At 38.6% G+C, this 21,169-nt stretch overlaps 2 protein-coding genes across 3 annotated transcripts in view; one reads left to right on the top strand and one right to left on the bottom strand.

Moving 5' to 3' along the window:
- VPS13D (vacuolar protein sorting 13 homolog D) overlaps window positions 1-4,693 on the bottom strand; it is a 265,784-nt gene extending 261,091 nt beyond the window's left edge. For both annotated transcript variants that reach the window (XM_063436103.1, XM_063436104.1), the window contains exon 1: window positions 4,588-4,693. The gene's annotated coding sequence lies outside the window, so the exon portion shown is untranslated. The remainder of the gene's footprint in view (window positions 1-4,587) is intronic.
- A 2,822-nt stretch (window positions 4,694-7,515) lies between these two features.
- MRPS16 (mitochondrial ribosomal protein S16) lies at window positions 7,516-10,853 on the top strand. The gene is made up of 3 exons (XM_063435733.1): window positions 7,516-7,761; window positions 9,107-9,367; window positions 10,607-10,853. The coding sequence occupies exons 1-3, from the start codon at window positions 7,749-7,751 to the stop codon at window positions 10,735-10,737; spliced, it is 405 nt and encodes a 134-aa protein (XP_063291803.1). The 5' UTR covers window positions 7,516-7,748; the 3' UTR covers window positions 10,738-10,853.
- Window positions 10,854-21,169: the final 10,316 nt, after the last annotated feature.

Genomic DNA, 21,169 nt, shown 5'->3' with positions numbered 1-21,169 from the left:
CCACTTAGTCACAAACACTGGCCAAAATTAGCGTTCATATTTGTTTTTGTGTGAAAAAAGCAAAAAACTAATATTTGGCCAGTGTTTGTGACTAAGTGGCTACTAAGAAAGACTTGACATACCCCACTTGCAATACCTCGGGTTGTCTACTTTTGCAAATGGTATGCCATCATGGGGGTAATTCTCATTCCTGGGCTACCATACGCTCTCAAAGGCAACATAACCAATCTGGCAAATTTCAATGTGAAAAAAATGAAATGCAAGCCTTATATGTGACTCTCTAACTTTCCAAAACACCATAAAACCTGTACATGGGGGGTACTGTTATTCTCGGGAGACTTCACTAAACACAAATATTAGTGTTTTAAAACCGTAAAACATATTACAACAATAATATAGACCATAAAAGTGCCGTTCGCTTGTAAAAAATGTGAAAAACGTCACTTTTACTTAAAATATCATTGTTGTAATACAATTTACCAGTTTGAAACACTAATATTTGAGTTCAGTGAAGTCTCCCGAGTAAAACAGTACCCCCTATGTACAGGTTTTATGGTGTCTTGGAGAGTTACAGGGTCAAATATAGTGCTTGCGAATTAAATTCTCTGCACTTTCTCCCTGTGTTGTCAGGCATGTCAATCAAATTTTAATTAATCAAATCACATAATTACGTTAAAAGATTATTTAAATATACACGTAGAATTTTAATATATATGCATTTATAGGTATTTAAATTCTACGTGTATACTAATGTAATCTTTTCTTTAATTCTATGTATTTATCTATATATATATATTTGCGGTTATTTGTATTTTATACAACGATAGATATATTTAGAATGTCATTCTAAGTGTATTTTGTTACCGATATATATATATATTAATAACAAAATACAGTTAGAATGAAATTACATATGCATATATAATTTATATTAAATTTTGTTTCAATATTTTATTTATTTATTTTATTATTTTATTTATTTATTATTTTAATTATACGTATTTATATATATTATATATATGTACATCTATTATATAATATATATATACATATTATATATATGTAACGTCATTCTAAGTGTATTTTAATATTAATTTATATACTTATATTAATATTAAAATACACGTTGCATGACGTTACATATATATAATATGTATATATATTATATATATAATATATATACATATTATATATATATATTAAAATATATTTAATTTATTTTTAAACATGTTTATTTTATTTTTTTTACACCTCCTACCAGCAGGGGGACTGTCTGATATTTCAGACAGCCCCCCTTGCTGGCAGATCCATAGCCAGCTATAGGGGGCCATGTGATCGCTCTTTGAGAGCGATCACATGGCCCCCGGGGGCCTCATTTGCCGGAGGGGGGCTGCCTGGGCTCTCAGGCAGCCCCCCAGAAGAGGATCGCGGCGGAGGTGAGTAGTTGCTGGCTCCTGGGGGCTTAAACCGTTACGGCGTTCCATGCCGCCGCAACGGCTTTAAAGCCCATTTAAAGCGCGACGGCATGGAACGCCGTAACGGCGTTAAGGGGTTAAAGGAACACTATAGCCACCTAAATTACTTTAGCTAAATAAAGCAGTGTTAGTGTATAGATCATTCCCCTGCAGTTTCACTGCTCAATTCACTGTCATTTAGGAGTTAAATCACTTTGTTTCTGTTTATGCAGCCCTAGCCACACCTCCCCTGGCTATGATTGACAGAGCCTGCATGAAAAAAAAAAAACTGGTTTCACTTTCAAACAGATGTAATTTACCTTAAATAATTGTATCTCAATCTCTAAATTGAACTTTAATCACATACAGGAGCCTCTTGCACGGTCTAGCAAGCTATTAACATAGCAGGGGATAAGAAAATCTTAATTAAACAGAACTAGCAATAAAGAAAGCCTAAATAGGGCTCTCTTTACAGGAAGTGTTTATGGAAGGCTGTGCAAGTCACATGCAGGGAGGTGTGACTAGGGTTCATAAACAAAGGGATTTAACTCCTAAATGGCAGAGGATTGAGCAATAAGGCTGATGGGGCATGTTCTGTACCCCAAAACTGCTTCATTAAGCTAAAGTTGTTCAGGTGACTATAGTGTCCCTTAACAATTTTAAGTCATGACAATGCATACAAATCAGTTTTGCCAGTTACTATAAGGTTTTGAATTATTTGCCAATAGTACTTCCTGGATCTCAGAACATAAGGCACATATTTAACTATATAAATTCCCCATAGAGCACATCATATGCGCTTGTGTGCCTACTGGTGTTAAAGAGACACTACAGGCACCAGACACTACAGGCTCAATGAGATCTAATGTTAAAAGTTCCTTTATTGCACATTCTGTTTAATTTAGAATTTCTTATCTCTTGCTCTGTTAGTACCCTCCTAGACGCTGCAGGATCCTCTGTGTGTAATTAAAGGGACACAATAGTCACCAGAACAACTACAGCTTAATATAGTTGTTCTGGTGTATACAGTCTGCCAAGGAAGGCATTTTAATGTAAACACTGCCTTTTTAAAGAAAAGGCAGTGTTAACACCTCTAGTGGCAGTTACTCTGATGGCCACTTGAGGTGCTTCCTGGGTCAGTGCTGCACATTGTACAGTGCTGACGTTCAGCGTCTCCACAAACTTTCCCCATAGATATGCATCGAGTCAAATGCATCTGTATGATGAGATGCTGAGTAGCGCAGAGAAACGTTTTTCCACGCCTGCATGATAGCCTCACAATGCTTTGCTGTGGACCAGCATTGGATTGGCTGAGATTGGGTGGAGCCATCTGCGACCAGGCCTACACTGAATTTTTTTAAAATATCTTTTTAACCAGAGGTAAGGGTGGATAAGGGGGTGGGGAATGGATTTAACCCCTTAAGGACATGTCAGGATTCCCTTTTATTCCAGAAGTTTGGTCTTTAAAGGGTTAAGGGTCTAAACAACTATTTAGACCTATAGTGTCAGGAATACACAATTGTATTCCTGACACTATAGTGCTTCTTTAAAGTTCAATTTACAGAGCAGGAGATAAAAACTTCCCAAGTAAGTTAAAGGGACACTCCAGGCACCCAGACCACTTCTGCTCATTGGGGTGGCCTGGGTGCCAACTCCCACTACTCTTAAACCTGCAAGTGTAATTATTGCCATTTTTTATAAACTGCAATAATTACATTGCAGGGTAAACTCCACCTCTAGTGGCTGTCTACAAGACAGCCACTAGAGGTCACTTCCTGAATCATAGCAAAGATTTTCTTTGCTAGAGCATCGCTGGACATCCTCACGCTGTGTGAGGACCTCCAGCGTCGCTCATTTCCTCATAGGAAAGCATTGAAAATCTTTTTCAATGCTGTCCTATGGGGAGCGTTAATGTGCATGTGCGGCATTCCCGCGCATGCGCATTAGGTCTCTTCGGCCGGTGGGCGAGATCAGTCTCGCCCACCGGCCGACGGAGACAGGAGGAGGAGCGGCGCCAAGGTAAAGTGGTTAGGGCTGCATAAACAGAAACAAAAGTGATTTGATTTCCAAGCGACAGAGAACTGAGCAATGAGACTGCACAGGCATGATCTCTATACCAAAACTGCAGGTGTGTTGATGCCTATAGCATCCCTTTAAAGGAACACTATAGCGTTAGTAATACAAATATGTATTTCTAACGCTATAGAGCCTGTGTCACCATTTATTTGCTAACCTTAATCTAGCGCCGGCATTGGTGACCTCTCCTCCTCCATTGAAGTCAGCTCCCGAGTGGAGCCGAATGCGCAACCAGAGGTGCGCGCACATTCAAACCCACCCATAGGTTTGAGGACGACCAGCGTCAAATAAGTGCTGTTTACTCCGTGCAAACCGCGGAAGCGGCCTCTAGTGGTTGTCAGAGAGGCAGCCACTAGAGGCTGGATTAACCCTGCAGTGTAAACATAGCAGGGTTAAAACTAGGGGGACCTGGCACCCAGACCACTTCATTGAGCTGTAGTTCCTATAGTGGTCCTTTAACCCCTTAAGGGCCAAACTTCTGGAATAAAAGGGAATCATGACATGTCACGTGTCCTTAAGGGGTTAAGCAATGTACACTGCAAGACACACAAATTGAGATTATCCTCTCATACAGAAAGTGAAAACAATGTCAACACAATATCTCACATGCAGTGTACAACTGACATACACTTGTATTAATTTTGCACAATGGTAATACAGTGTATTGCAATAAAATGGATATATGTGCTTTACTTAAAACCAACACTGTGAAGATCCTAACCACCTGCACAGCCCATTATGTGCACTACAATTCCCATGATGCTCAGCCAACCAAGTGACTAAGTATCTGTGGGAATAACAGTCCACAAGATCTGTCAACGGCTGCCTGTCAGTGTCCATTTACCTTCCCCTAGTGAGAGCCTGAGCAGTGACCCTGTGACATTGCTCCCTGTTTATAATAGGCTCCCTGCTCAGGGTCAGACACCTGCATGTCAGGCTGGACTCCTGTGACAGGTTGGTGGAGCTGCACCCTGCCACCCACAGGGGGCGTGCCCCTCTCTCTGACACTCACTGCCCCCACAAAAAAACACCTGTCATGTATCTCTACTGACCTGACCTGGGGGCTGGGGTGGGCAGCCGCCGCTTTAAATGGAGACAGTTGTGTCTCAGTGCCGAGAGCTGCGCACACACGCAGCCATGTTGGTACTCCAGTAAAGCTCAGTGAGTGCAGGACACATTCCAGAACGAACACCGGTAGGCGTCAAGTCACACACTTCCGGGAGGTGGGAGCTACACGCCGGAAGTGGGGTCTAGAGAAGCCGTATCATAGAGATGTGGAAGGATAGAGCGGCTCTGTGAACATTCTGCTCTCACAGTTTCCATTGTCTGGAAGTGAGGTTCTTACTCCCTTGGCAGTGGCTTGCAGTTCCATGTTGTATTAAGAGTAATAAATGTTAACAACAAAAAAGTGCTGTTACACAGATCTAGGTCACTAACCATTGTCAGGGTTATACACCAAAAGCAAGGGATAGGAAAACTTCAGTACTCACAAATGTTGTGAACTACTTCTCCTTTAATGCTGTTACCACTATTATGCTGGCAGAGCATCAGGGGAGATGTAGTCCACAATATGTGGAGTGCCAAAGGCTTCCTACCTCTGTACTAGTAAAGTGTGATTTGTAGAGGATTTTAAACAGACCTCCCTAGCTATGCATAGGTTAGTGTTTTCCCTCAGTCCTAGTCACTGACAGGACCGACCATCCACCTGGTGTAAGTAGGACAGTGCACTTTTTATGAGGTTTAAGGCATTTAAAGTGGCATTGTAAATGAATTAACAAAGACCCCCAACGGTGACATTGCCACGGTTGAGGGGCAGGTAAAGGTGAAAATATTTACCTGAGCCTAACACTCGTACAGGCCATCTTTTTTTCTCAGGAGCCAACGTCACTGCGAGAGTACAGCATTGAGGTCTATAGACCGCGGCATCCTCCATAGACACAGCCAATTCCTTGCTGTCTGGATTGACTCTTTGACTCCGCCCTGAGTCTAAGAAAGTCAGACGGAGGAGAAATACAGGGACAAAGTAGTCCCTACTTTGTCTCTGTATATCTCCTGACTGGGTTGAAATTTCACTTTAAAGCGTTACTGTCACCCCCTCCTTAAAAAATGGTATTTCGTAAAGATAGAATTGTTATACCATAGTAAATTTTACTGTATTTTTATTTTATTGATTGTATTTTAATTTGATTTAATCTTCTAGCCCAGTGTGTCAGGGTGCATGTGTGTATGTGTCAGTGTCTATATGAATATGTGTGTATGTGTCAGTGTATTTTTATGCATCTGTATGTTAATATGCATGAATATCTGTGGAAGTATGCATGTTTGTTTGTAGTAGTGTAGGTGCATACATCCAAGCAGCCAAACACCAGCACAACATACTAGCACACTCCTGCAATCTAACACAAATATTACTTTCAAACTCACACCTGCATTTAAACTAAAAAAAATATACAAACAAACCCCTTACTCAAACACAAATACTTCACACGAGTGTTCATCCACATTTAAGAGTTAAGACAGTTCCTTTTTCACTGTTAAAAAACATTTTTATTTTATTTTTTAGATTAAAGCAAAGACATACCTATGTCTACTTCATGGAATGAAATAGCATTTCCTTGTAATTCATGTTATAGTAATATTAGGACAAAGCAACGGGTGCCTTTGGTTAGGATGAGCACACTTCAAGGTTTTGATAACAGCAGTTGAAAAATTACTCCAACCACCATGACCATGTCTGCTCTTAGCATTTATGCTTTAAAAGCTGCACATCCAGAGTTATTTCCTCCTTTGTGCCAGGTTTTAGTTGCATAACCAGCACATCATGTGACTTAGGCAGCCAGGATATCTGTTCTGCCTAATCTGAATTATGTGTGTAAAATACATATGTTGTCATTGCGAACACTGTGCACTCCCTCCAGTCATTGACATTTAAAGCAGCACTGTCATGCTGTACTCACATTTCCCAAATCACTTCCTCTTCTCTTTCCTACTTTGTCTTTCTTTTTTTTAATTTTTCATCTCTTCCAACTAAAAAGAAGTGTGAAACTAGTATCTAACTAGTGACGGTTGCAGGGTATTGGCTCTGTCTATGAAAAATCCCATGGTAACCTCCATAGACCTCAATGCTGTAATCTTGCACATGCGCAAGAGTACAGAAGTGATGTCGGCTCATGGTGCTTCAGCACCAGTAGCTGAAGATGACTCGTCTTTGGAAGATGGTGGCGCCCGCAAGGGAAAGTTTCGGATAAGTATAACTCACCTTTCCCTACCCCTCTGCCACTAGACCCCAGCATCTATGTCATCAAAATCTGCAATGCCCCAGGCAGTGAGAGCGTTGCTTTAATTCTTTTTTTTTTTTTTTTAAATCCTCTACATCTACCCCCAACTCCTCCCCCCATCCAGCTCAAAGTGAATGTATGCACGCTGGGATGTTGAAACGGTACAATCAAATGCTTTTCTATGAGAAACATTTGATTAAACCTTCAGAGGGCAGCAGTTATGTCAGACAGAGCCTGAAATGAAGAGCCCAGAGCTTCACTTGGCGTTGGATTCCAGGTAAGTTTATGGCTTTGTTTTGTAGGTTTTAAAGGGAGGCACCTAAATAGTAATGCCAATAGGCCATGCTAAATTAAAAAAAAAAAAATGTTCCAGAAGCCCTTTAACCCCTTAAGGACACATGACATGTGTGACATGTCATGATTCCCTTTTATTCCAGAAGTTTGGTCCTTAAGGGGTTAAGGGTAATAAAGTCTGAAGGTAGGACTAACTGCTTCCCCTTTAATATTTGTGTCACTGGGGAACAATTGTTGTGTTCATTCTTATTCACAAAGTTTCCATTTTTCACCACACCTGAACATTCCATCCTCCCTAGCTACAGGGGAATTTGATAGAACAACGGCTCATGTTTGTCACATGATCTCAGAAAGTCACGTGACTAGGTCTCTGAGTGGAAAGACTGTTTCCGGTGTAAAGAGAGCTGCTTATTTCCGGTTAATGGCGGCGCTGTAGTGGTCTGCACATGAACTGAAGGGCAGTGGTGTGACAGCTGCGTGACATCTTGTTTGTAAATAAGTGCTCAGCGCTGTCGGCGACTGGTATCTCTCTCTTCTTACTAGGCTACTGAGCAAAAAAAAAATTATGTTCTAAGTCGCTGGTAAAAGTATAGGCTGAGCTTTATTATATTTTCAGAGGGTTTTCAACCACAGATAACAGTTCGTCATGGTCCATTTAAGTAAGTAATATATATACATTATGTGTTGACCCTATATATATATATATATATATATATATATATATATATATATATATATAAAAACAAACAAACAGAATATATAGCTAGTAATGAGTGCACATTTTCCCTGCTGAAGGATTGTGGTGCAATTCCTCTAAATGCTCACCTGGGTATTGTTGCTGGGTTTCATGGTAAAGTTAGCCATCGCTGCCATGTTGGGTAATTTCATACCCACTCTCCTGGTTCACAATGTATTCAGTGGTGTGTTCGTCTAGGAATTACACGAGCACCTTCATACACAGTTAATAGTTAATTTGGCAAAGCAGCATTATCAGTTGATTGTGTCTTCTTTGCAAATGACTATGTAAATACATAGTGCGTTCTTGGGTGCCAATTTATTGAGGACCATTTTAAGTTGTGCTGCAAAGTGTTTTCCACTATTATGTATATTTACAAAGGGAAACAAATTCTGAGAGTAAAGTCAGAAGATAAGGCAAAACTTGCCTGTGTAGTCTCTCAGTGCTGGAATAAATTTAAATTTTAAAGTGGTTTTTAAATTTGTATTTATTTTTAAACATCTGTGTGCAGTTTTTTTTTTTTTTTTAATTGGAGTGTTCCTTTTCTCTACTTTTTTTGCAAAGACAAATAGCAGACTAAGTGTTGGTTGTAGTTCATTATCTTTTAAATATATCACGATTTCTATGGGGGGAAGAGAGTATGTCTACATGTATGGCATTGCTGGAATAAATATTAAGTGTGCATGGTTGGGCAGTGAAATTTCTCCATAGATGTTTTAAGGGTCTATGAATGTGCCAGAGGCGGTAACTGAGTTTTTTTTTTTTTTTTTTAACTTCACCTGCTAATAACATGAGGTTAGGGAAGACATTAGTTGGCACAAGAAGTTACGTTCATTTTTCATGCATGAAACTTCTCGTAACTGGGCTTACTGTAGTCGGTACAATTTCAAGTTGATTTTTATGAGCTTTGTCACATATCAAGTAAACCCTAATGTTGTTTAGGGATATGTAAACACTCACTTTGAAATGAATGATCTTAATAGGATTGACTTAGTGGTTTTGGCTACCTCCTGGTCTCCCTAGAATTAATAGCGTACCTCCTGCAATTTTTTAAGTGACATTCAGAGGTGAAGATGTGGAATGTATTCCTGTTGTCTCTGCAAAAAAAAAAGAAAAAAAAAAAATAACAAAAAATAGTTTTCAACCACTCCTTTATTATTGCACAGTTCTCAAATGTCAATATTTATATAAATCTGGTAGGAAACATGGTGTTTATATATGCCATCATTGAATGCTCACGTTATTAATGTTTTTTTTTTTTCTTATAGCATCTCAGCTTTTGAAACGATACCATGGTGGGCATGTTGTAATCAGATTGGCACTTGGTGGTTGTACAAATAGACCTTTCTACCGCATTGTTGCAGCACACAACAAGCGAGCACGGGATGGCAAACATTTAGAACAACTTGGCACTTACGATCCATTGCCCAACATCTACAATGAAAAACTTGTAAGCTTGAATATAGAGAAAATCAAATACTGGATTGGCTGTGGAGCTCATACTACAAAGCCAGTTGCAAAGTTGTTAGGTAATTAATGATTATCTTTTCCTTTGTGCATTTCAGTAACTTTTTTTTGTTTTGTTTTGTTTTTTTGTTTACAACATCATGGAATCTGAATATATAGGGGCAGTCTAAACTCTACAGCTCAGGGATGATAGTTCAGGTGCAAAGAGGCTATGGGTACCATCTCATCTTTTGTATTTTTGTTTTTTTTGTTTTTTTCTTTATCAAACCAGTCTGATTACAAACAATGGGTTTTCCCCGGCATCGTAACACACTCACTCTCTAGGTTTATTAATGTGCAATTTATATTTCTGCCTTACTAGTGTCAATTCCATCTAACCTGGCTGGCAACAATTGACTGAGAGCTTTCCCCTGCCTTATTAAATGTTTTTTCTCTGCATTTGTGAACTTAAATCTGTGTAATATATAAATGTTTTATGATGTATCCCTGACTGTAAATGAACAACAGAAAGTGTGGCACTGTCAATTGTGCAGCCTTTGAATTTTTCTCAAGATAGATGATTCCTCTGTAGATGATTTTTCACATGCACAGTGAGTTGCCTTGGGCATCTATTGCACATTTTGGCAGAAGACACCTGGTGTTATCTGTATTAATGTTCAAATCCAGTTATGCAGTTAATATTTTTTTTCCTACTATATTCTGTAATTTGAAATCTCAGGTATTTGAGTTACCACTATCTTTTTATTTAAAGGACTACTCCACACCCATAAAGCACTTCAGCTTTCTAAAGTGCTTTATGGGTAAGGAGTATCACATTTAAAAAGCACTTTAGAAAAGTGCTGATATCTATGAGAAATCAGAACTTTTATAATTAAACACCCCCGTCCTGCTTCCGTTGGTCCCTCTAAGTTTAATAGAAGTGGCAGTCGCATTCTACTTGAGCGCGCCTGCCTCCCCTAAGCATACCTCAGATCAGAACTCATGCACAAGGAGATAACGTTATGGCTTCCCAATGATAAACCTCTGATAGGCCATTTCCCTGTAAATAAACTTTTAGTCTCTTCTGGGGGGGGAAGTGGGAACCCTAAGAACTGCATGTTTCCAAGCTATTTTAATATATACCCCCAAAGAATACATGCATGTTTTCAGTAGATGTATATCTAATATAAACAGGTTTTAAATTGTTCAGACTATTTCTTTAATTCTTCTAGACTCTTTTTTTTTTTTTTTTAATTTTTTTGTCCCCCTCCCCTCCCCTTTCTTTCTTTCCATGCATCCTCATAATCTCAATTTCTTCGCAGGTATTGCTGGCTTTTTTCCTTTGCATCCAATGACTGTTACATATGCTGAACGATTAAGAAAGGAAAAAGAACTAAAGTCATTTTCGACAGATGAAGCAGTGAAAGATTCTCATGAAGAGCAATTGGCTTGAGACACCAGCGATAATGCACCCAGACTGTTTCTAGGCTGGATATAATATCCATGTGCCTGATGCCTATGTGTAAATGTTTTATAGAAAATTAAAATATTGTTATTTGCATGATTGAAGCAAGTTCATTATTGAATACAGTGGACCCAGTCACACCAGATTATAGATATGTTGATACAGGTAAAGTCCTCTGAAAAGAAAAGCACCATAATTATATGGCTAAGTATCTTCACAGTCAGCAGATATTTACTTATGTAATGTTAAGGATATTTACAGTCACAATATCATATATAGTTAATAAGAATGTATTGTGCCTCTACTTAGCAGCAGTTAATTTATTGAATAATCATAAAGAAAATTTTTTTCAAGCTTGTAACCGTTATTCATAAGCCTGTCACCTGAATCGGCTATTTGTAAAAAAAAAAAAAAACAGAAAAACGTAATTACTCCAGTGTTACTGAAATAGGATATATGTTCCTAGTGCCCCAAGTAAAAAGGTATAGTGGAGTCTTTTCAGGACAAGTATGTAAGCTAATGGTTATTTTTTTTGTTCTTCAGTACCCTCCGGCCTTTGTTTCTGAGATGGTCAAACATTACAGATATGATGTGTTTTTGTTTGTTTTTTTTAAATGTTTTTTTTTTTTCTTCACTTTTTTTCCTTCTTCCCTTTTTCATTTGGCATTGTAAAGAAACACTCGACAAACGATATGGCTTATTGTAGTAGCTATGCTATATGTACAGGTTTGCTAGTGGAATCTGTCCCTATAGGTTCTTCCCAGTGTCCCCTGATTGCTGGTTTCCGTGGCATAAAACGCTAATTTAAACCAAAGCTTTGGAGGCTACTTGGGCTCAAACACTAGTGACTTAAACAAATAGCACTGCCGCATATGATTTGGCTTCATCCACTGATTTGGGCTGGTTGGTAATGAGACTCCACATATGATCTTACCTTCTAAGATATAAGCAATCCATATGTTAAAGGAACACTATAGGGTCAGGAACCCAAACCTGTATACCTGGTGTGTTACCTATAGTGTTAAAACCACCATCTAGCCACTCTAAACAAAGCAAAGTCTTACCTTTATTCCAGTCTGCTGCTGGCTCTGCCCCTGATCTGCCTGCTTAGCTGACATCATCAGAAGTGTGCAAAGCCAATCACAATGCTTTCTCATAGGGAAGCATTGGATTGGCTGAACTTTTCAAGGAGGCAGAGCCAACACAAGCCAAACAGAGCCCTGGCCAATCGGCATCTCCTCATAGATACATTGAATCAATGTATCTCTATGAGGAAAGTTCAATTCTCCATGCAGAGGGTGGAGACACTGAATGGCAGTGTTGTCCCAGGAAGCCCCTCTATTAGCCATATGAGAAGTGGTCAGTGAAGTTATCACTAGGTTGTAATACAAACACTGCATTTTCTTTGAAAAGACAGTGTTTACTGCAAAAAATAAAAAAAACTGAAGAGACTGATTCTACTCACCATAAACATTTAGCTCAAGACAAGGATATGCTCAGTGTAAGCAAAGTCAGTTTTCAAAGTGTTCTCAAATGGTTTTGGAGAAAGTAATTACATACAGTTGATGGAAGAAAATTCTTTACAGTATGTCTTAATAAAAAGAACAAAAACATAATAGTGCAATACAGTTAGACAATATATGCAGATAATATTAGCAATGTCAAAGGAACGCTTACACTTTCTAGAGCCAATATAGTGCTTTTTCTGTAGGCATGGTGAAATCCAGGAGTCTTGGTCCTAGTAGGAGTATATATTGGGCCATATAAACAGAGAACTCCAATTGTATAATACAGTAGGTAAAATGGGACATATGCTACTTACAATACCCAGAGCATAGACCTGCTATGGTGTTATCAGGCCTGTGTGGAATAATCCTCACCTATGTATATTCTGGATGTCCAGGTAGCCAATATAAAAATGAAATGAAATTCCAAGGATTAGATATTTAAAATTAAAAAAGTACTTTAGTTAACCATATATGTATGTATGTGTGTGTGTATATATATATATATATACACACACACACACACATACATATATGGTTAACTAAAGTACTTTTTTAATTTTAAATATCTAATCCTATATAATCTTATCATATATATATATATATATATATATATATATATAATAAAATTATATATAAAATCCAAAATGGAATAGAGTAGTCTCTGGTTTCAGGTCCTCACTTTACACGTTTCACCGTGGCTTTCGCAAAAGTGAATGACTCCTAAATCCAAATATCAGCTTATATAGGTGATCTTCTATCAGTGAATTCCTGGTGGCATTCATCTAAATCATCAACAGGATCCAATGTATAAAATCATTGTGTCATTTCCTGTGTGACCTAGACCGAATACATGAATTCACTGATAGAAGATCACAGCCTATATAAGCCGATTGTTGATTGTACAGAATTTTCTTTCCATCAACTATGTTATTATATACTTTCTTTATTACTTGGGATGTGCATGGGCAAAAAAAATTGTCTGCGTCGGTAATTCGGACCCTAACCCACTTCCGCAATTCGGCACTTCGGAAATTCTGCAATTTGAACTGTACATTCGGAACGAAACTAATTGCACATGTCTATTCATTACCTTTTTTACTATACCGTTCACTATAGTTACAGCACAGACAGAGCTGGATTTACAATTAGACACATGCCTGATAGTGGCAGTGTAGGTGCCAACTCTTCCAGTTAAAAGCCAGCCCACCAGCTGCCCGCAGTACCTGAATCAAAGCTGTGTTAAGTCTCAGGGAGCTGTGATTTGTGCACAGCCTGTCTGCTCAGACTTATCACAGTGATCTCAGATTCTAGAAGCCGAAATGTGGAGAGGAGAATTTATGCAAGTCAGGTACACACGTACACACTGAGACACACACGAACAAATGGGTGTGTGTATAAGGGATGTAGTGTGTGTGTCTAGAATGTAATATGTGTAGGGCTGCACTGTGTGAAGGGTGCAGTGTGTGTGGGGGTGCACTGTGTGTTTTGGGAGCTTTGTGATGTTTGGGTTGCAGTGTGGTGTAGTGTGTATGTGTGTGAGGGGTGCAGTGTGGTGTTTGGGGTGTAGTGTGTGTGAGGGGTGCAGTGTGATGTTTGGGGTGTAGTGTGGTTGGCTGTAGTACGTGTGTGTGTGAGGGGTGTTTGGGGTGTAGTGTGTGTGAGGGGTGCAGTGTGGTGTTTGGGGTTTAGCATGTGTGTGTGAGGGGTGCAGTGTGGTACACAATTATATAACACTAACTCAGGTAAACAACTTACTATATTACCTGGGATAATATTAGTATATAAATAGTGATGTCGCGAACATTAAATTTTCCGTTCGCAAACGCGAACTTCCGCAAATGTTCGCGAACCGCCATAGACTTCAATAGGCAGGCAAATTTTAAAACCCACAGGGACTCTTTCTGGCCACAATAGTGATGGAAAAGTTGTTTCAAGGGGACTAACACCTGGACTGCGGCATGCCAGAGGGGGATCCATGGCAAAACTCCCATGGAAAATTACATAGTTGATGCAGAGTCTGGTTTTAATCCATAAAGGGCATAAATCACCTAACATTCCTAAATTGTTTGGAATAACGTGCTTTAAAACATCAGGTATGATGTTGTATCGATCAGGTAGTGTAAGGGTTACGCCCGCTTCACAGTGACCGACCAAACTCCCAGTCTAACGCACCGCAAACAACCGCAAACAGTCCATTTGCACAACCACAAACTCCCCATTTGCACAAGGTTGGATACCAAGCTAGCCATGTCCCGTTCATTGTCCTCACTGATGTCATTGAAGGTCTCTTCCTCCACCCAGCCACGTACAACACCAAGGGTCCCCGAAAGGTGACAACATGCCCCCTGTATTTTTTTTTTTTTAATGTACACTACTGTTACACCAGATATGAGTTGCACTGGTGTGACACTGTGCCCTGGCAGGCCCTGAAACGCACACGTGTGAAGGAAACTGGCTGCTATTATATAACAGTCAAAAAAGTTTGTTGTTTTTTTTAAATGCAAGCTATTGTGACACCAGATATGAGTGGTGGCACTGGGACCATCTTAAAAATATTGGATATCGCTAAAAATCATGATCACTGTAACGGACCGTTTCAGCAGACAAGGGGTTAAAATCAGTTTAGGCAATATTCCCCTTTCAGATATAAAGGCAGCTTCAGTAAAACACCAAACTCCCGAATTGAATACAAGTGAATGCACCAAACTCCCGAACTGCATACAAGGGAATAAGGTAGCACTCCAAACTCCCAAACCGGAACCTCATGAATAGCTGCTAGCAGACGAACAGGAAAAACTCCCAAGCGGCTTACACTCCTGGCAATCAGTCTCTATCAGCATACAGTGAATCCCCCCAAAAATCGAGACAAGGCTCCGTGTTGAGGGTCAAGCAGTGGTCTGGTTTATTATGGGCTACCCGCCCAGTATTTATGCAGGTCTCCCACTTGGTGGACACTCCCCTAGGCCTAGGGGACCAAATGGGAAACTGTAACAAAAGACAGACAGGTATCAATTTAGGACATACAGTCACAATACTTTCCCACAATGCATCCTGGCTTCCCTATACACACTCTGGGTACTTCACACACACACACTAGATCCCCTACACACACAATAGATCCCCTATAGGCAAATAAGATTTTTTTTTAACCACACTACATCACAGATTGGTGTTTTTTGTGTGCATAAATGTGCCGTGCCTGTATTACCCTATATACACCACTGAGTGGAACTAAACTCAAGAGTAAATTGCTCGGAGCACCTGCTTTGCAAAGACTTTGGAAAATCTGTGATTGGACAGAAAGTTAGAAGGGGAGGGATTGCAAAAGCAGCAGACAACAGAACTACAGCTTTTGTAAGCTGTTTTTATATTTATATGTATCCCCAATGAAAAAAATGCCCTGGGGATAATTGAGAAGTAATTCAATTATCTCCCAGGACAAAAGCAAATCGCCATTATGCACATGGTGAGCACAAAAACATAAAAACACTTTAAAATACACAAAGTCATATTTTATACATAAAACACAGACATGTCACACATCCCCAGATAGCTGGGATCTGAGCGCACAAAACTACCGAATAGTTTTGTGCGCTCCCCCCCCCCAACAGCCCCAAGGTAAGGGGCACATCACTCAGCAGGGAAAGGGGCCATGAGACACAACGCCACAATACCGAAGAATAGATACGAGAAGCCAGACACACACTCATGACAGAGCACCCCTATCTCACTATGAACACCTGACAGACCCTACACATGCATTACTGTGCGGAACTACCCCATATATCCTGCAACTTTAAAGCCCGCATACCAGCACTACAAGCCAGGTCCCTCGGATCACTACTCACCCGTACGACTATACAACTCACGTAAGCTACACCCCGACTGACCTTGATAGACTACTCTCGGATAACACCACACATAAAATGGTGCGGACAAACTACCTAAAACCACAAGAACCGTAGTTACAAAATATTGTATGATACCGATATTTGATGCAGACAACTGTTTTTGTCAATTATACATGCACTGCAAAAATAAAGAATAAAAAAAAAGAAAACGACCGAATAGCGCTCAGATCCTATTCACACAGTTCAATTGCCATGGAGCCAAATGTTCAAGTTGTGAACAGAACAAAACGTAAACAAAACCTGGCATTTGCGCTATATGTCTGTCCAACCGTAATTCACCTCTTTCATATTAAATGCACCCCCCCTTATTACATATCATTTTATTCAGGGGAAACAGGGCTTTCATTTAACATCAAATATTTAGGTATTGAACATAATTTAATATAAAAAATATATAAAAAAATGGGAGAAAAAAATAATTTTTTAATTTTTTTTAGTTCTACATGACATTTTAACTGTGGATGTCAAAATACTGTTTGCTTTTACTGCAATACAATACACATATTTGTATTCAGCGATGTCTCACGTGTAAAACAGTACCCCCTATGTACAGGTTTTATGGTGTTTTGGGAAGTTACAGGGTCAAATATAGCATGTTACATTTGAAATTGAAATTCGCCAGATTGGTTACGTTGCCTTTGAGACTGTATAGTAGCCCAGGAATTAAATTTACACCCATAATGGCATACCATTTGCAATAGTAGACAACCCAAGGTATTGCAAATGGGGTATGTCCAGTCTTTTTTAGTAGCCATTTGGTCACAAACACTGGCCAAAGTTAGCGTTAGTATTTGTTTGTGTGTGAAAAATGAAAAAAACGCCAATTTTGGCAAGTGTTTGTGACTAAGTGGCTACAAAAAAAAGTCTGGACAAACCCCATTTGCAATACCTTGGGTTGTCTACTATTGCAAATGGTATGCCATCATAGGGGTAATTTTCATTCTTGGGCTACCATAGGGTCACAAAGGCAACGTAAGCAATCTGGTGAATTTTAATGTGAAAAAAAGGAAACACAAGCCTTATATTTGACGCTGTAACTTTTGAAAACACCATAAAACCTGTACATGTGGGGTACAGTTGTACTCGGGAGACTTCGCTCAACACAAATATTTGTATTTCAAAACAGTAAAAAGTATTGCAGCAATAATATCGTCCGTGTAAGTGCTGTTTGTGCGTGAAAAATGCAGAAAACTTCACTTTTACTGGCGATATCATCGTTGTAATACATTTTACTGTTTTGAAACACTAATATCTGTGTTCAGCAAAATCTCCCGAGTAAAACAGTACCCCCCATGTACAGGTTTTATGGTGTCTTGGAAAGTTATAGGGTTAAATATAGTGCTAGCAAATTAAATTCCCTATACTTTCGGCATGGGTTGTCAGGCAGGTCCCGCTAATTGTAATTAATTAGGATACCTAATTATGTAAAATTATTACATAAATATATGTGTAGAATTAATATATGTATATATATATACATATGTGCATATATACGTATATATATATATAATTTTTTTTAAATATTTTTATTTATATATAGGTATATATATAGTGATATATACGTATATATTTATGTATATAGATATATATATTATGATATATATATTATTTTGTTCTACGTGTATTTTGATATAAATATATATATTAATATCACAATACAGTTAGAACGAAATAACACATCTATATATTTTTTAATTATTTATTTTTAAATATTTTTTTAATTTTATTTTTTTACGTATTTACATATATATTTTTTTATATTATATATATATATATAACAATAATTATATATATATATTTAATCAGTATCAGTCTACGTGTAGTTTGATATTAATATATATATATATATATATATATATATATAAATATTTAAATACACGTTGTGTATGTGTATATATATATATACTTAGATCATATATATAATATATATGATCTAAGTATATTTTATTTGTAACTGTAATTTTTTTTATTTCTTTTTTTAACTAATATTTTATTTTTATTACAGGACAGGGGGCAATGACAGTGTCAGCCAGTGATTTCACATCACTGGCTGACACACAGGATCAGTGATCACAGTGACTGCCTGTCACTGTGATCACCTCCTGCAGATTGGGTAATTGACCACAGGGGGGAGTGCCTGGGTGGTACAAGCACTCCCCCCTTCCAAACTGCAGGGGGATCACTGTGCCAGTTACATGTGTCAGCCAATAGGCTGACACATGTAACACTGATCGCAGTGACAGGCTGTCACTGCGATCAGAGAGCTCTGAGATCGCAGTGACAGCCTGTCACTGCGATCAGAGAGCTCTGAGATCGCAGTGACAGCCTGTCACTGCGATCTCAGACTTAGCAGATCGCGGTCACTGACCCCAGGGGGACTGCATGGGGGGCCAGGTAAGTCCCCCGACCGCGATCTGCAGAAGGGGAAAGCCGCCGGCCGCATGTGTCAGCCGATTTGAAATCGGCTGACACATGCTGAATACTGGTCGCAGTGACAGCCTGTCACTGCGATCAGAGACTGCAGATCGCAGTCACCGGCCACAGGGGGGGTTGCCTGGGGGGCCAGGCATCCCCCCCGACCGCGATCTGCAGCGGGCGATTAGCGCCGGCCACGTGGGCGGCCATTATGGCGAGGACGTAATATTACGCCTGCCGGCATTTAGAGCCGGTTCCTGCAGGGCGTAATATTACGTCCTCCGGATTTAAGGGGTTAAGGACCGGACTGTTTTTGCGATGTTGTACATTTGCGACCAGGCATCTTTTTACACTTTTGTGGTGTTTGTGTTTAGCTGTAATTTTCCGCTCTCTCATTTACTGTTCCCATACAAATTATATATTATTTTTTTCAGGACAAAAGGGGCTTTCTTTACATACCATTATTTATATAATCTCATGTAATTTAATTTTTTTAAATGAAAAAATATGATGAAAAATTGAAAAAAATACATGTTTTTTGACTTTTATGTGAAAAATATTTTACTCATCTACAAAAGCAAATGAAAAAAACTGCTAAATAGATTCAAAATTTTGTCCTGAGTTTAAAAATACCCAGTGTTTACATGCTTTTTGCTATTTTTTTGCAAGTTATAGGGCTATAAGTACAAGTAGGATATTGCGGTTTCAAAACATACATTTTTAAAATGTATCAATAGTGACATTGTAACACTATTATCTGTCATAAATCGCTGAATAACACCCCACATGTACATATTTCTTTTAAAGTAGACAACCCAGGGTATTCAATATGCGTTCATATTTGTTTGTGTGTGAAAAAAGTAAAAAACGAAATTGAACGCTAATTTTGGCCAGTGTTTGTGACTAAGTGGTTACTAAAAAAGACTGGACATACCCCATTTGCAATACCTTGGGTTGTCTTATTTTGCAAATGGTATGCCATCATGGGGGTAATTATCATTCCTGGCAACGTAACCAACCTGGCCATTTTCAATGTAAAAATATTTGACCCATATATTTGACCCTGTAACTTTCAAAAACGCTATAAAACCTGTACATGGGGGGTACTGTTATACTCAGGAGACTTTGCTGAACACAAATATTAGTGTTTCAAAACTGGAAAATGTATCACAACAATTATATCATCAGTAAAAGTGCTGTTGTGTGTGAAAAATGCAAAAAAAGTCACTTTCACTGACAATATCATCGCTGTGATATGTTTTACTGTTTTGAATCACTAATATTTGTGTTCAGCGAAGTCTCCCGAGTAAAACAGTACCCCCCATGTACAGGTTTTAGGGTGTCGTAGAACGTTACAGGGTAAAATACAGTGATAGCAAATTAAATTTTCTGGACTTTCGGCCTGGGTTGGCAGGCAGGTCCCTTAAATTGCAATCAATAAAATAACTTAATTATGTACAAATATTACATAAATACGCACGTAGAATTTAAATATATATGCATATTTATATATTTGAAGTCTACGTGTATATTTATATAATTGTTTATGTAATTTTGTATATGGACATTGTATTGGTTATGGGCAATGATAAATGTTCTATTATTGTGTTCCCATTCATGTGCAATAACTTATGATACCTATAGGGGGTGTAGTGAGCACTGTGACGTCGAGTGAATAAAGATGGCTGCCGCATAGTCAATGAGACATGTGCTTTAGGGAGGAAGTGACCTATAGGTGGCCTAGTGAGCACTATGACGTCGAGTGAATAAAGATGGCTGCCGCATAGTCAATGAGACATGTGCTTTAGGAAGGTATTGAGAATTCTTAAGTCACTTCCTTTCACAAATGACCACATGTAGTATCCGCCTCCTAGAGATGACCATTAGGTATTGGTTATGTTACCTCTGTGGGCGGATACTAGATGGGAGGTTATTCAAGGGGTTACCAGAAACCTGAGAGCAGTTTCATGACTGGGTCGGAAGAAGCCAGGTGTCTTTAGAGGTGCCCATGTAAATCCATTTAACATGTGGCAAGGAACTCACCTCATTGTTCTGTGTGTTATGCTGATTCAATTATCCTGTGTAAGCTGCTGAATCTCCATGAATAGAGCTAAGTAGATTTCTTACCTGAATGTATTGTTTATAGCAGTGTGTGTTTTTTAAAAGTATTTGTTTTTTTGTGTGCTTGATAATTGTATTCCCAGTAAAGTTTTGTTTATACTTTCATCAAAACTTTGCCTCTTGTCTGTTCATTCAAGATATTCACTAATATTTATGTGATTGACCAGTATACCTTTTATTATTTTATTTGTGGTATTATTTCATATTTATGAAATTCAGAACTTCATAAATATAAAGAAATTACTTAATTTACCATTACAACTGGCGCTGTGAACAGGATACTGCACAATCACTAAATATAGAATATTTGAATGTGTGTATAGATTGAATAAGCCTATAGCACAGTCACGTTGCACAGTGAAAAGAGATATAGTTAACAAGCATTGTCTTTGATTGGTATATTTGCATTTTTGTGTTCCCCCTGAGAGTAAAGATGCTTACTCTGTTTAAAAAAAGTAATAGAGC

Source organism: Pelobates fuscus, chromosome 11 (genome assembly GCF_036172605.1).
Source record: "Pelobates fuscus isolate aPelFus1 chromosome 11, aPelFus1.pri, whole genome shotgun sequence".
Classification (NCBI taxonomy): Eukaryota; Metazoa; Chordata; class Amphibia; order Anura; family Pelobatidae; genus Pelobates; species Pelobates fuscus.
This window is presented reverse-complemented; position numbering and strand designations above follow the sequence as displayed.